The sequence below is a fragment of the Durio zibethinus genome, chromosome 28 (genome assembly GCF_047325235.1).
Source record: "Durio zibethinus cultivar Kanyao isolate XHJ-2024 chromosome 28, ASM4732523v1, whole genome shotgun sequence".
NCBI lineage: Eukaryota > Viridiplantae > Streptophyta > Magnoliopsida > Malvales > Malvaceae > Durio > Durio zibethinus.
The window spans coordinates 2,624,288-2,640,369 of NC_143189.1; the positions used below are offsets into that span (position 1 = coordinate 2,624,288).

Below are 16,082 nucleotides of genomic sequence, written 5' to 3' on the forward strand. Positions count from 1 at the left end.
GAGCTCTTTCCGTTGCCAATTCGACATTAACTAAATTCTAGTATTCCCTCATTGTATGCCAATGTCCATTAGCCAATTAGGATTTAGGAACACAAAAAAAAAATGGAGTTCGAAGTTCATTTCATACTTTGCTCATAAGTCATTAACTTCAGTTTGTCTCGAGATCATTGATCAGAATCATGGTAAACCCTGCCTGTTGGTTACAATTTAGTCTCCCTTGAAAGCAAATTTAGTAAACGATGGTTCATAATTCTCAAGCTAATTATCAAATATGGTTTCCAATGACCCATTCATATTTAGGATCATTAATTATTCATCCTTCCAACAATGCTTGTTGGGCATCTTAATTTGTCTAAATAAACATTTGAAAAGTTGACCTGTTTTGAGAAGATTATTGTTTTCTGCACAATCAACAACCAAGTTCAGCTATCTAATATGCTTTCAATCTTCTAGAGAAGAGCATATGAAGTACTCATTATCTATGAGGAAGAGGGACGGCATCGCCGGCCCACTACATTGCTCAGTGGATTCATCCTAAGTTCACAATTGAATATATATTGAAGAGAGAATGAAAAGCATCTAGGGAAAAAAAAAGGTGTTGGAGTTCCACAAAGAATACCGAATGCAGACAACAGAAAATTGGAAGTTTCTTAAACAGTGGTACAAAAAATATGTTTAAGTGCGGATGGGACTTAGGGGTGCTCTAGAAGAAGCCAAATGTCAGTATGTCAAGCCAATCAGAGAATGAGAAATTTCATATGGAGCTGAGAGCTCCTCCAATTCAAGGGCACTTTGCCATCAGCATTTCCTGCCTCTAACCACATGATTCGCATGTTGACATTCATCACCTGCAACAAAAAAGTTCAATGGAAAGAAAAGATTGGATATTGAGAAGCTTTTAGTTCTTGCACCTTCATTCGATCAATCATAAGTTTTTTCTCTTGCTGACAAAATTTGTTCCACCTATATGGTTCTTCTGTGGTCGGAATTGTTTTATATGATTAACGAAAGGGATCGTTAGAGTAAATAGGAAAATGAGAAACGAACAAATAACAACAAAACAGTCCCATTATGTTCTCAGGGCCCATTTCACCCACTTCAATTAAAAAACAAAATGTGATAGTTTTTAACTATGGAATCCTCGGCTCGAATTCCTGCAAGACCAACATAACTAGAGCTGTATTCTCTTTCTTTGGAGGAGGGCATGTGGCTAAAGTGTTGTAGTACTATAGTTTTTTTAATAAAGAGGGCATGTGGCCCTCTCTGAGATAGTGGAGGGAAAAAGGACCTCTTTAACTTGTTTAAGTCATTAGCTTCCAAACATAAAAAGGTATTGCTTTGATCATGAAGCTTAAAGTGCACAGAAAGAAAATCTGTTAGCTCCTTTAATATATAGATTAGAAAACACCACCGAAACTAGCTTTAATAACTGATAACCACTATTTACTGGTGCTCAACGCCTCGATTAATTGGGATCTTGAAGTGACCATGATCCATGGAAAGATAAACAAGACTATAATATCCTGCTGTATATCCTATTAGTTGGGTTGGATTCCTCTTCACTGCTGAAATCTTCAGAGTGATATTATAAAATGAAGCATTGATACCTCAGGAAAGGAGAGTTATATGTTCATTTCCGATTTCAATTCAGAAAAAAAAAGGTACCAGGAACCTTTATCATACATTGTTGAGTTCTTGTCAATCATAGAATTAATTTCAAAGTATAAGGCTTGTAAAATCCCATCGTCAACACCTCCAAAGCTGAATCAGAGGTCTCAATTTATCTAAAGCAACGAAAACTTGTCTCTCTTCCTCCTTCCCTTCTGTAAACGAAAAACCGTCCTTCTTCCCTTTAGAAAAAAATGGATAATTCATGCTTGAAGTACCTTTATAAACAGCTAAGCTACTTTGAAAGTCAAAATGAATAGAAAAAGCAACTATATATGCTTGCTCTAGCATTGAAGCAAAACTCCCCTTTGGCACTTTTTAACTCGTAAGCAGATTAAAGTATAGGTTTTTCTGCACCAAGTAGTATGTATGCATCTGCCTGGGTGGAAGAGAAGAACTTTATTTCTCTTCTCTCACGATCCTTCGTTCAACCTTACAATACGATTGGAGGGGACATCAAAACTCTGATTCTTTTTTTTCTTTCTGATACAAGAGGGGAGCTCCAAGAATTTGAATCTAGAATTTTTATTCAAACTCCCACCATCCAACCATTTAATGCATAAAGTAAGCTATAACAGCCCTGAGGTCTACTTATATGCAAATTATTATTAATGCATAAAGTAAACAGCCCGGGTCAAGTTAATGATCTGAAGCCTGTGTTTAATCTGTTCCAATCTTTGTTGTGTCATCAATGACAGCAAAATAGAAAGATGGTGATGTTGATCTTATCTTGCATTGCAAATCAGACAGAAAGATGGTAAAATTAAAGGCAAAATCCTTGATTTTCCAAAAGGATGTTCTCTCTATTAATTTAAGGCCTGGCTTATCCTTGTGAGGTCCTTACCAATAAAGATAAACAGGTGGCAGATGAAGGGCTTTCTACTTTTAACTCAACGAGTTGGTTTAATGTAATGTTTTTCTCAAATTTTTATTATCAAAACTGTCACAGGTCGGTTTGGTTTATCCTCTTATCCTCTATGGCATACGAATGGCAATGCCTCACACTGACGTATTCTTGAGTTATCCAAGTGTGAAGTTGTGAATCTTATAAATGATCAACCAGTATCAGTAATAGGCTAAAAGGAGTATAATACTCCACAAACTCACAATAATAGATGTTGGCTTGGGGCTGTTTGACGTCTTATTGGCAAAAGCTTTGTCAGAATGATCTCAGGCCAAACCTTTGTATTTTTACATTAGTTCTGCCAACGGGAAAAACGGTCTTTCCGTGTCAGATTACAATTTACAGTCTAGCGATTGATTTAAAATTCCTCATTCACTTTGTAAAAAGGTTGATTACGAAGTATATAAATATGCAAAGCCTCTCAACTACCATGTCAAAGCACAAGGTTTTCACTTAATCACCTTACCACAATGTCTGTCTCTAGGTATCTGGTATGCCTTACCTTGGTCTTACTACTTTTGTCTGCAGGCTCAGAGAGTCGCCCTCTGATAGAGAAGAGGAATCTAAGCCAAACTATGAAGGCCTTGAGACGGTGCCTGAACAAAGAAGCTACGAAATACCAGTATGAACATGCGGATAGAACAAGTCCCAGCGGACCTGACCAACATCATCACTTCATCAATAACCAGTATATATTTTTGTAGTGGGAGGTGGTATCTTCTCTAACGGGTACAACCGAACCCACATCTTCTTCTTCTTCTTCTTAAAGTGGACTTTACGTTGTTGATATATAACTCCTTCTTTCTCTCTCTTGAATATGGAGGAAAAAAGCATCAAAATGGATTTCACTTAAAAAGAAGGGACAAGACACCAATGTTACATATGAAAAATTATCTTCTCATGGGCCTTTTGTAGGTTTACATATGCTTGTATACTATCTTTGACAGAAGTAAATGAACGTTTCACTTTTCAATTTTTATGTTCTCATCAGCTATTCCGAATAATTTGCAGATAATACGAGTTTGATAAATCTATCTTCATCCTCAAGTGAGTATTTAATAGTTATAGATAATTCTTGTGCCTATAACTCCTTTAAAAGAATAAAAAATAAAAAATAAAATTTATCTTTTTACTTTTATCTTGTATATTTAAATAATTTTTTATAAACATATATAATATATTTTTTAATAAAATTATATTAATTTTAATTAATTTAAAATAATAATTTATATTATTTAAAAAAGTTTATTTACTAAATATATATAAAATATATGTAAAGTATGGATACATAATGAATGTTATATTATCTGTATTTATCTTTATACTCAATAAAAATTTAAAATCATACTCATCTCTATTTTTATATCCACAATATAATATCTATTTCCATCTTCATTTGAGTAAGAAATCGAATTTCTTGTTAAATATAAATAAGATTAGCATCCCTAACCTTAAGCAACCATTTAAGTTAAAAGTTCAAACTCCACATTCTCAATCTTCTGATTCTTGTTTAATATTGATTGCAGTATCCATCAGTTAAATTTTAATTAATAGCGGCCATACTTTTGTTTTTTTTTTTTAATTTAGAGTAGTCATACATTTCAAAGTGGAAAATGCATGCACAGGAGGAGATGTCTATCTTTCCTATAATCAAGCAGTTGAAAACCAATTGGATTTAGCAATGGATGATATACCATATAAATCAAGTTACATATAGCACTGACCTGATAATGACACGATATTTTCTTTAAGAATTCAAGGATTTCAAGCCTTCAGCCGTGTGTTAATTAGAAAGAACATACAGCATGCATGCACTGGCATCATACATCAGCATTCAGCAACTTTTCTTTTCTTTTTTTTTTGTGTTTTATTGGATGATTGAATTTATATATTCATTCATTCAACCCTATCAGTATCTTTACAAACAGTTTTATCTAATTACTAAATCATCAACTTCCTAGTGAACAAATTTCACAATTGACGTTCTGATCATTTGGTTATTACAAATGTTCCAAAGCAGATGCACCTCCTTAACTGCAACCCTCAACTTCGATGGTTCCAGCATTTTGATGTTGACATTAAGAAGTAGTTTAAGTGTTTAACAGGATTAAATGATACTGTTGCTTGCTGAGGCGAAGCAGTTTTCTATTCAAAATGAAAATGTATTTGCAATAAAATGGAGAGGACACTGATTGTGTTGCACCTGAAGCAATAATCACAATAATACAGAAGTAATAGACAACAATTAATAATAAAAAATACAGGAAAAATAAAGCACACCAAGATTTACGTGAAAAACTCTCCAGTGTAGAGGAAAAAAACCACGGACCACTAAAAAAATCTTCACTATCAAATAATAAGTATACAAAGTTCTTCTCTTGCTAAAACTAGATCTAATCAACAACTAGAGAAACAATTGGAGAAATTTCACCAAATAAGTGACTCAACAAATACACCTTGGATTTGTTCCTAGAGAGCTTTAAACCCGATCGTCACCGTTCAGAATGTAGAACTCTGAACCATAAACCTTCTGACAAGGTTTCAATTCAATCGGATCACGGATCGACTTCCGTTCAACTAACTCTCCCTTATCCTTTTTTTCTCTATTTTTTCTGGCTTTTCTTCTTTTCTTTACTTGGTTTTCGACACACACTTAAAACAACCCCACCTCTTTTTTATTAAGTAGCTAGGGCTCTGTGTAAAATGAAAGATCAAGGCCCATGGCCTTTACTTGGTCCAAAACCACTTACATGAGACTGGACCTCATTTTCCTAACAATTTCCCCCTCCAGCCTCATTGGAGGAGATTCATCACCATAGCAGTTTCATTTGGAACTTACCTTGGCCAGGAAACTCATTCCGGCCAAGTTACTGCAAAGCTCAAGCTTTTTCCTGAGAAGTATCTTAGTCAACATATCTGCTACATTCTTATCAGTATAGACTTTCTTCAACATCTGCTGTTCTTCAATACCTGAACGTAACCAATGCTATCTAACATCAATGTGCTTTGTTCTAGCATGGTACATGGTATTCTTACTCAAATCTAAAGCACTCTGGTTATCATAAAATATCACATACTCTTTCTGATTTAACCCCAATTCAAAAAAAAAATGTTAATCCAAAGCATTTCTTTACATGCTTCAGTTGTTGCAATATACCCAGCCTCTGTAGTTGACAAAGCAACACACTTCTGCAACTTAGATTGCCAAGATACAGCTCTTCCTGTAAAAGTGAACAAATACCTTGAAGTAGATTTTCTACCATCAAGATCGCCTGTCATGTCAGCATCCATAAACCCTTCTAGAATTGGTTGTGAAACTCCATAAGTCAAGCACATTTTTGAGCTACCCCTCAAATATCTAAAAATTCTTTTCACTGTTTCCCAGTGAATCTTCCCTGGATTAAAAAAAATTTGCTCACTACACCAACTGCATGAGCAATGTTAGGCCTTATACAAATCATAAGATACATTAAAGAACTGATTGTAGAAGAATAAGGAATACTAGACATAGCTAGTTGCTCTTTCTTAGACATTGGACAAGATTTCTTACTTAGATGAAAATGGTTGGCAAGCGAACTACTAACTGATTTAGCATGTTGCATATTGAATCTACCAAGCACTCGTTCAACATACTTTTCCTGTGACAACCATAACTTTTCAGATTTCTTATCCCGGATAATGTCTATACCAAAAATCTGCTTTGCTGGACCTAAATCCTTCATATCAAAAGACTTAGACAATTGTTCTTTCAACCTGCAAACCATACTAGCATCTTGTCCTACAGTCAACATATCATCAACATATAATAATAGGACATATTTTTCTTGTGACAACCATAGCTTTTCAGCTTTTCTATCCCGGATAATGTCCATACCAAAAATCTGTTTTGTTGGACCTAAATCCTTCATATCAAATGACTTAGACAATTATTCTTTCAACTTGTAAACTATACTAGCATATTGTCCTACAATCAACATATCATCAACATATAATAATAGGATAATGAAATTATCATTAGAGAATTGTTTAACATACACACAAGAATATGTTGCTGTTCTTTTTTAGCTATGACTCACCATAAAAGAATCAAACTTCTTACACCACTGTCACAGAGCTTTTTTCAAGCCATACAAGCTTTTTTTCAATTTACAAACTAAGTGCTCTTTTTCTTTCACTTCAAAACCCTCAGGCTAATTCATATAAATGTCCTCTTGTAAATCACCATGCAAAAATATAGTTTTAACATTAAGTTGCTCAAGCTCAAGATTCAAACTAGCTGTCAATCCCAATACCACTTGAATAGAACTCATCTTTACAACTGTAGCAAAAATCTCATCAAAATTGATGCCTGGTTTCTGAGAAAAACCTTTTACTATCAATCGAGCTTTGTACCTCACTAGTTTGTCACCATCCTTTTTCAACTTGAACACCCATTTATTCTTTAATGGCATCTTTCCTGTTGAAAGTTTAACAAAATCATAAGTACCATTCTTTCGTAATGACTCTATCTTTTTTTCATTACTTTTAATCAATGCTCTCTATCCGGAGTAACTTGCATATCTTGAAAGCTTTCTAACTCCCCTTCACTGGTAACTAAAATAAAATCTAAACTTGGATACCTGGTAGATTACCTGTGCTCTCTAGTAGATCTCCTGGGCTGAACTCTACATCATTTGATGCCGAAGGTAGCTCCCCCTGCTCAACACTTTCAGGTAGAGAGAATTGCTCCCCCTGCTCAAAACTAATAGCATCTGGCTCATCACCAACTGTGGTTGGCTCATTCATATCCCCAAGTTCTGTTTCTTGCTCATTTCTACCATCTGTGGCTCTTTTTTGTAGAATCCCTGTCGGTGTTGAAACATCACACTCAACAGTAACCCGTGTAGTCTTCTCATTTTTCTCAAAGTCTGTTATGGTTTTTTTTTCATGAAAGACCATATCTCTGCTTCTGATTGTCTTTCTCTTTACTGGATCCCATACCTTGTAGCTAAATTTTTCATCACCATATCCTACAAATACACACTATGTAACTTTACTGTCAAGCTTTGATATCTGCTCTTTCGGTATATGTATGAATGCTTTACACCCAAAAACTTTTAAGTGAGAGTATAAAGTATCTTTCCCTATCCACACTCTTTCTGGAATGTCAAAGCCCAAAGAAACTGATGGTGACCTGTTAAGTAAATAACAAGTTGTGTTGACTGCTTTACCCTAGAATGACTTTGGTAATTTTACCATCCTTAACATACATCTGACTTTTTTCACAATGGTGCGATTCATTCTTTCAGCTATACCATTATGCTGCGGTGTTTCAAGTTCTGTCATCTCATGCCTGATCTCATACTTTGAGCAATACTCTTCAAAGCCTTTAGATGTGTATTCTCCACCATTATCAGTTCGAATACACTTCAAGGGTAACCCTGTTATCCTTTCAACAATTGCATGAAATTTTTAAAAATATTACAATACCTGACTTTTGTATTTCAACATATACATCCAAGTCTTACGTGAAGCATCATCAATAAAAGTAACAAAATATCTGCTACCACCTAATGACTCAACATCAATGGGACCACGTACGTCAGAATAAATTAATTATAATATATTTTCTTTTCTCTGAGAACTTTTACGAAAAAAAACTCTATGATGCTTACCAAATAAACAATAATCACATGAATCGAGAGACATACCTTTGGTCAAGGGAATGAGAGACTGCCTTGCCAAAACCTGTAATCTTTTTTCACTTATGTGTGCCAGCCTCTTGTGCCACAAGTTTGCTGAAGCATCATTTTCAACGGTATTTACCTGGTTACCGTTCAATTGCATCCATATCTTATACATTGTACATTATAATTTTCTCCTTGTAACTATCATAGATCTTTTGAGAAGCTTTCACTGTCCATTCTTTTATCGGTTTTCATATCCCTCATTATCAACGACATTAATAGCAAGTAAGTTTATTCTCATATCTGAAATGTGTCTGACATCCTTCAAAGTCAACATGCAACTTGTACTAGTTTGTACAATAATATCACCAATCTCAATAATCTGTGACACACTCTTGTTTCCCATCTTGGTACAATCAAAGTCTCTTGCTTTGTAAGTTGTAAACAATTTTCTCTTAAGAACACAATGATATGCCGCTTCTGTGTCAACTATCCACTCAATGTCGGGATCACTAACATGATTACAATCACCATGTGTACAAATCAAAGTAACTGAATCACTATATGAATTCACTACTATAATATTACCATCATTTGAACTCTTGTCTTTCTCATCTTTTCGCTCTTGCTTCAAGATTCTACAGTTTCATTTTGTATGACCCGTCTTACCATAATAGAAACACTTCACTTTACCTCTAGACTTGGATCTATGTTTAGACTTATCACGACCTTTTGAGTCCTAACCTCTGTCGATGTTTCTACCCCTATTTTCTGTGACCAGAGCTTGATTTTCAAGGTCTACATCTTTTCACCTCGCTTTTTCATTAAGCATACTGTCATTTACCATCTCTAATGTCACCTTATAATTAGGAGCTGAATTAAGAATAGTCACAACTAGAGTATTTCAGCTGTCTGGCAATGAACCCAAAATAAATAACACATTCATTTCATCATCCATCTTAAGCTCCATAATAATCATCCGATTAAATATATCTTAAAAATCACTCAAGTGCTCTGTAACAGATCGTCCATCCCTGTACTATAAAGTTGCAAGCTTTTTAACAAGCATAACTTTATTCATACCTATTTTTCTCTCATATAATGCGATCAATTTTTTCTAAACAATGTGAGCATCTGACTCCTACGCTACATGATGGAATACGCTGATATCAACCTATTTTTTTATTGTAGCCAGCGTCTTTCTACCTAGCTTCTTCCAGCTTTCATCTTTCATATCTGTTGGTTTAGCCGAATCACTCAATACTAGCTCATATAAATCTTTGCAGTATAGATGATCCTCCATCATAGGCTTTCAAATTGAATAATTTGATGCTGTCAATTTTATCATGAAACCTGTATCACCTTCCATAATCTCAAACAGAATTTACTTTTATCCTGGGTTGCTTTTGTATCGATGTCTCAAAATAACACTCGCTCTGATACCACTTGTTGCGCCTGATGCAATAATCACAATAATACAGAAGCAATAGATAAAAATCAATTATAAAAGACGCAGAAAAAATAAAGCACACCAAGATTTACATGAAAAACCCTCAATGTAGAGGGAAAAAACCACGGACCACTAGAAAAATCTTCACTATCAAATAATAGGTATACAAAGTTCTTCTATAGCTAAAACTAGAGCTAATCAACAACTAGAGAAATAATTAGAGAAATAATTAGAGAAATCTCACTAAATAAATGACTCAACAAATACACACTGGATTTGTTCTTAGAGAGCTTTAAACCCGATCGTCACCGTTCAAATGTAGAACTCTAAACCATAAACCTCCTGACAAGGTTTCAACTCAATCGGACCATGGATCGACTTCCGTTCAACTAACTCTCCTTTTTTTTTTTTCTCTCTATTTTTTTTAGCTTTTCTTCTTTTCTCTACTTGGTTTTCGACACACACTTAAAACAACCTCACCTCTTTTTTATTAAGTAGCTAGGGCTCTGTGTAAAATGAAAGATCAAGGCCCATGGCCTTTACTTGGTCCAAAACTATTTACATGATATTGGACCCCATTTTCCTAATAGATTGAACTAATGGAGTGTTATTTTTTAATAAAATGAAAAACAAAAAATAAAAAATAAATTAAACACAAAAAACAAAAGAAGCTGAAGCATGAATCAAAAGAAGTGTTAAGTAATTGAAAAAAAAAAAAGAACAAACCCAAACAAAAGGTATATCTTGAATTTGATTCTGGCCATGGGGGGTTCGTACTCGGGTATTGTTTATATCATAATTTAAAGCATAACAAAGAAAATGGTCGACAGAAAATCAGGCGTACGGATCAAATGTATACTGACTTAACTTTTGCCTTCTGGTAGATTATATAAAAAAAATTCATATGTTCCTTTTTTTTATTAGGATTTTAAAAAATAATATGACAAAAACTGGCAACGTCTTTCGACCTCTGACGAAATGGCTTATAAAGTTCGAAGTTCTTTATGCAAGACAACGAGAAATACCAGACCCATTTTTCAATTGATTAGGGACGCAGTATATGTTACGAGTCAGCGTTGAGCCAAAAAAATAAAACATAAAAATGAAGTTGTGACACCTCACGTCTTCATAATTTATTATGATATTTAACTGAGATTTAAATTTAAACATATGAGTTATTTTTTATAAGGTAAAATCATAAAATTTTTAAATTATTATGGATAATGTTTTTTAAATTAAGTATGAATGTTTATAAATAATATTAAAATAGTTACAATCAGACGTGAATTAAATGTTACATCGTGAAAATTATTTTTAAAATTTTATTAGAATGCATTAAGTGTTATATCATAAGAATCATTTTTAAAATTTTATAAAAGTTAAATGTTACATGATGAGAATCACTTTTAAAATTTTAATGTCTTGTGTGATCTTGTAACTTTGAGTGTTAATATTTAAGTAAAGCCTAAACCTAAACTTACGAGAAACTTTTTGTAAGATTTGTTATAACATGCTTTCACTGTAAAATCTTTTATTAGCCATATAAGTGAACTTCGCAATCAAATTTTTTATTAGTTAGCTTGCATCTCTTGTCCACTGCAGGTTGGATGGTTTTGATTTTGATTCAAGCCCAACGAAAGAAGAGAAGACTTGTAAGAAAAGCCAGGACAGCGAAGCAGTTGCTTCTGAGAGTAGTGAAGTTCCTAAAATTGACCGGGCACTTGAGGATGATTGCATAACTGCAAAACTTCCAGCATCAAAGGATGGAACCAATTCAAAGGGTGAGACATCCAAAGGTGGGGTAGAGGCTTGCAATTCCGTAGATGATTCCTGTCCTTCAAAAGCAGTTCCTATTCAGGGGCTTGTGCCTGGAAATTTGGTTTCAGCACAAGGTTTCAGAATTTCTCCAGAGAAAACAGTGGATTCAAATGCCAAAGAAACATATAAATCAAGTCCCTTGTCAGAGAGGGCAGTTTCCTCAGAACTCTATGATCAGAAGTTCTTACAAAGTTCACTTCTTATATGATATTATACATGCAATGTTTAACAGGGATGGTTTCGATGCTGATGCTGTACAAAATGGTGGCAGCAAATTAATTGGTAAATCAAGTGTGCAAGATACAGCAGCTACTAAAGGAGAGCCTGTCCTTTTAAAAAGTGAAAAGAATGTTAGGTGAGGCATCATATTTGAGCTTATATTTATATTTGTCTGTCAATCTTAACTCCACAAACATGATTTTCTCATGCAATTTTTAGAATAAGCAAAGTAAGCACGGGTGTACCTGGCATTTAACTCTGATACTTGGTCAAAGCTTCATCATTGTGCAAGTGAAAGGTCAAGATGTTCTTGTAACGCATCCAATTGGGGATTCTCATTCCTTGGCATGTTTCATTTATTCATAAATTATCATGGACAACTCACTTTATAAATGAATATCAAAATTCTCAGATGAGCTTTGATTTAGTTATTGATTTTTTTCCTCTTTTCAAAGATTATCTTCTTTCTTTGGGATATATATTGCTAACATTTCTTAAAACTTCTATACTTTTCTCCTGTTTCTTGTTTTATCTTGTGAGTCTTTTATTTGCATAATTGTGAAATTTCGATAATTTCATCTTCATCTTCTATTAAAATGTTAAAACTTAATGTATATCATTTAGTGCCTTTAATCTTTCCACTACTTAATCTGCTCATAATTTCTTTGGAACCCTTAGCAAATTGTTGACTAAGCTTTGCAAGCTTGTGTGGATTACTTGCAGTTTGCAAGCTAATCCTCCTAACTACGCTGAGAAGACAACTGAATGTGGTAGCCAGACATCCGTAAATCCCAAACCTCAGGTTCCAAAAATAGAATCCATTCAGAACTCAAAATTTCTTTCAGAAGTACTTAAAATTGCCAAGAAAGCACCTGGTCTCTCTAGCTATAAAAGCACAAAGTATGATGCTGATATAGCATCTCAATCTTCTTCAAGCCTTTTATATGAGGGCATGCTCTCTTAAATTTTCGTAATAAAGGCCGCCCATTCCTAATGTAGGACGATAGGACCAAACAAGGATAAAAAAAGCTCTAAGAGGGAAACCAATGCATTGAGAAACTTGGAGCAAAACAAGGATACGCCAGGAAATACATCTAAGATTGTCCTTCCTGTTGGAAATGCTGAGAAACTAACACCAAAGCTCCCATCCTTGAAGCGGAAAACATTTGAGGTCCCCTTTTATTTGGATATGAGTTACTGCTTTCAATGTGCTATTATCTTTTATCTTTTTCATTAAAAAAATGCGGAATTATCTTTAAATACAATGTTATTACAATGGGTATTCTGTTCAAGCAACTGTAAAGTGTGTGTTCATGTAATTAATATCATGTGCCACTAACATTTGTTCAAAGCCATTCCATAGGAATCAAAGGGAGACTTATTGGTGTTGAAACCCCTCAAAAGGCTTTCGCAATCAATTAGTGAAAGCAGGTGTTATTACTTTTGAACTCTCCACATGACATGTTGTAACCAATTGCAGGCCTCTTCACTAGAATAACAGGTGATTTTTTTAAACTAAATAAAACTGCAGGAATTTTAAAGAATCTTCTGAAAGTGTTGCTGATAAAGAGGTATCTTACCAGCCAAACTCATACATCTCTGCATGAACAAAGGCAGGAAATCCTTGTGCAAATCAGTTGTATTTGCTACATTCTGACTTTAATTACTTCAAACATTTATGCTAGGTTCAAAATCAGCAGATTCACATGGAGGATTCAACAAAGGATATTCTCTGTGACCATCTAACCTCTGGATCTGAAGTTCCTCAGGAGGTGAATACGGCAGAACTGGAATTTCCTTCAGGCATAGAAACAGATGGAAACGTGGAAAAGGCTGAAGCTTATGGAAAGGAGCTTGAAGATGTAAGTAAAACAAATAAAATAAAGTGTGATGCTTTGAAGTTCAGATTGTCACTTATCTATTTCACTTCAAAAGAAAAAAAAATCAGTAATATTTATACAGTTTGAGTGAATTTAAATTTGATTTATAGTCCATTTGAGATATGAAAAGTTGAAAACTATCTGTGCACCAGAGGCGGATATTTGGTAAATGTTCTGTTTTCTTTGCAGATATGCAGCATGCTAAAAAAGAAACATGAGGAAGCCAAAGAAATATTGGTTCGAGCTGTCGTGAACAACAACAATTTACTGATGCTTAACCTTCCCATCTTTAAAGACAAGATATCCTTTACATTTTGTACTACTATTTCTTGTCATAAAACTTTCCGTTCTAACTTACATTGCACATTCCTTCACGATAAAAAACGTTCATATGGTTCAGAAATTTGCTGAACTATTGATATCCAAGGAAATGCCAACTTGATCATTAGCGAAGACGGCGCATATATAAGGTCTCTCTCTCTTTCTCTCATACATGCAGACATGTAATTTGACTTCTTCCCCCTTTTAGTTGATAAGTTCTTGTTCCATGCGAATCTCAGGATTAGGATGCATGTTCTCCGTCCTCGGGAAGTTAGGACCGATGGCTCTTTCACATGCAGAGTTAAACAACATGGTTAGAAACTTTGCAGTATAAATGGTGATTGCATACAGTTGTGTTTTCCAGCTCTCTTCTTGCATTTATCTCATTGCTTACTCCTGCTTAACTCTTGACTCATTGAAAGTTGGTACTTGAACCAAATCTTTTATGATGCAATAAGTTGGTACTAAACAATGATCAACTTCCTTAAAAATCATGTAGATAGTTGAAAATGATCTACAATTTACATAATTTCTCCTCATTTTCATTGGTTGTAATATCTTAAAGGCAAGAACCCTAAATAAACATTCGAAATTCTTGTCCAACCAATGATTTATTAGCAGGCATAGAGAATTGAAGACTCCAAAAGCCCCAAACCCTGCCTTTAATTGTGTAAAACACTGCAAAAGTACGGAGTTGAATTTCAGTCATAAAATAAATTTAATTAACGTATTCATATTTTATGTATTATAATAAAATTTTTTAAAATTTAAATACAAATTAAATATTTTATTATAATTTAAAATCTTTCATAACATTAACACAAGTAAAATTTTAGTTTTCCCTCTCCGTGCCCCAATTTGTACAGTAGCAAAAATGTGCGCCTTCTCCATCCAGCATGCTTTGACCTTCAGATTCATTCGAACCAATAAAAAAAAAGCATAAAAAATGTTTACGCCTTCACCTTTCCTCCGTAGAATCAAAATTAAAAAAAAAAAAAAAATCATCCCGAACCAAAACCATTTTTTTCTCCCCTCCAAAATTCCCTCCATGAAACTTAAAGTCTCAAACTAAAACAAATCTAAATACCCGAAAACAACTTGAATTGGAATCTTTCCCTTCCTCCCCTCCAAAACCCACCATTACTTATGTCTCCTCTTCGTCTCCTCCATATCACCAGTGCCTCCTATCCTTTCTTTCCTCCTCCTTTCTCTCAATCAAAACAAAATGGCTGTTCTCTCCCTTTGTGAAAATGACAAGAAAGAGAACATCCCTCCTTTCTCCTCCAAAAAGCCTGCATCTGTTCTCACAAAATCTTCACCTCCCACCAGTCAGAAAGGAATAATAAGGAAACCCCTTGAAGACATTACCATTCTCGTTGTTCCACAAATCTATCCAACTCTGGATCAATCCAACACAACACTTCTGGTTTCTTCCCAATCTTTGGTTTACCAACCGAAATGCAGAAAGAGGAGACCTGAAGATGGACTCGAGTCAATCTCCAAGAAAACTCAATTGGTGTATATGAGTATAAAATTCAGATAGTTTAAACATCAAACCCACAGTGCAGAGGGGTGGTTCTTTTGTCAACCACTCTAAATCGGCTGATTGAGAATTTTCTTTCTTTTGTGAGTGTTAAAGCACTTTAAATTATACATTTAGACAAAGATTTCATGTTATGGTATGTCTCAAAATCAAAATACTATGACCTTTATATTATACTAATAAAATCATTGGATTTTCCCCTTTCATGTTTTAGAATCTGCTGAGTGATTGGATATTTGGATTGACTGCGCAACAAATTACTTTAAATTAGCTAACGGAGTTGGAGGAATAAACATTTTGGGGTACGATATAAATCCATAAAATTTGCTTCAGACAAATTTATATATTAATCTAACCCTAATCTGGCCAAAAAAAAGCTAAGCCTCAAAAGAACTCCTAGTTAGGTACTGTCAGTGTCTGTCTCTGTGCTCTTTTCAGGTTTATTGCTTGTATTTTATCCTATCCACAATTAGAAAATAGACTTGTTTTTTCGCAATCAGGTTATCAGACAAATGTGATCATTTTCATAACCTAATGCAAACTTATCTCTTCTATGTTCATGGGTTGGTGGTCCAACAAAACCCCATAAACTCGGCTTGTTTTGGAATGGGCT

The 16,082-nt window shown here is 34.3% G+C and overlaps 2 protein-coding genes across 2 annotated transcripts; both read left to right on the plus strand.

Moving 5' to 3' along the window:
• The first annotated feature begins 11,280 nt into the window (after window positions 1-11,280).
• On the plus strand, window positions 11,281-13,280 carry LOC149510627 (uncharacterized). The gene is made up of 2 exons (XM_089756804.1): window positions 11,281-11,861; window positions 12,449-13,280. The coding sequence occupies exons 1-2, from the start codon at window positions 11,512-11,514 to the stop codon at window positions 12,687-12,689; spliced, it is 591 nt and encodes a 196-aa protein (XP_089612930.1). The 5' UTR covers window positions 11,281-11,511; the 3' UTR covers window positions 12,690-13,280.
• A 46-nt stretch (window positions 13,281-13,326) lies between these two features.
• LOC149510628 (uncharacterized) lies at window positions 13,327-14,244 on the plus strand. The gene is made up of 4 exons (XM_089757045.1): window positions 13,327-13,587; window positions 13,795-13,990; window positions 14,033-14,108; window positions 14,166-14,244. Exons 1-4 carry the CDS (start codon window positions 13,432-13,434, stop codon window positions 14,242-14,244), a joined length of 507 nt encoding a protein of 168 aa, XP_089613171.1. The 5' UTR covers window positions 13,327-13,431.
• Window positions 14,245-16,082: the final 1,838 nt, after the last annotated feature.

Coding starts and splice junctions, on each gene's coding strand:
- LOC149510628 (XM_089757045.1), top strand. CDS start 13,432: ATGGAGGATTCAACAAAGGATATTCTCTGTGACCATCTAACCTCTGGA. Junction 13,588..13,794: donor ATGGAAAGGAGCTTGAAGAT/GTAAGTAAAACA, acceptor TTTTCTTTGCAG/ATATGCAGCATGCTAAAAAA. Junction 13,991..14,032: donor ATTCCTTCACGATAAAAAAC/GTTCATATGGTT, acceptor TTGATATCCAAG/GAAATGCCAACTTGATCATT.
- LOC149510627 (XM_089756804.1), top strand. CDS start 11,512: ATGATTCCTGTCCTTCAAAAGCAGTTCCTATTCAGGGGCTTGTGCCTG. Junction 11,862..12,448: donor AAAAGTGAAAAGAATGTTAG/GTGAGGCATCAT, acceptor GATTACTTGCAG/TTTGCAAGCTAATCCTCCTA.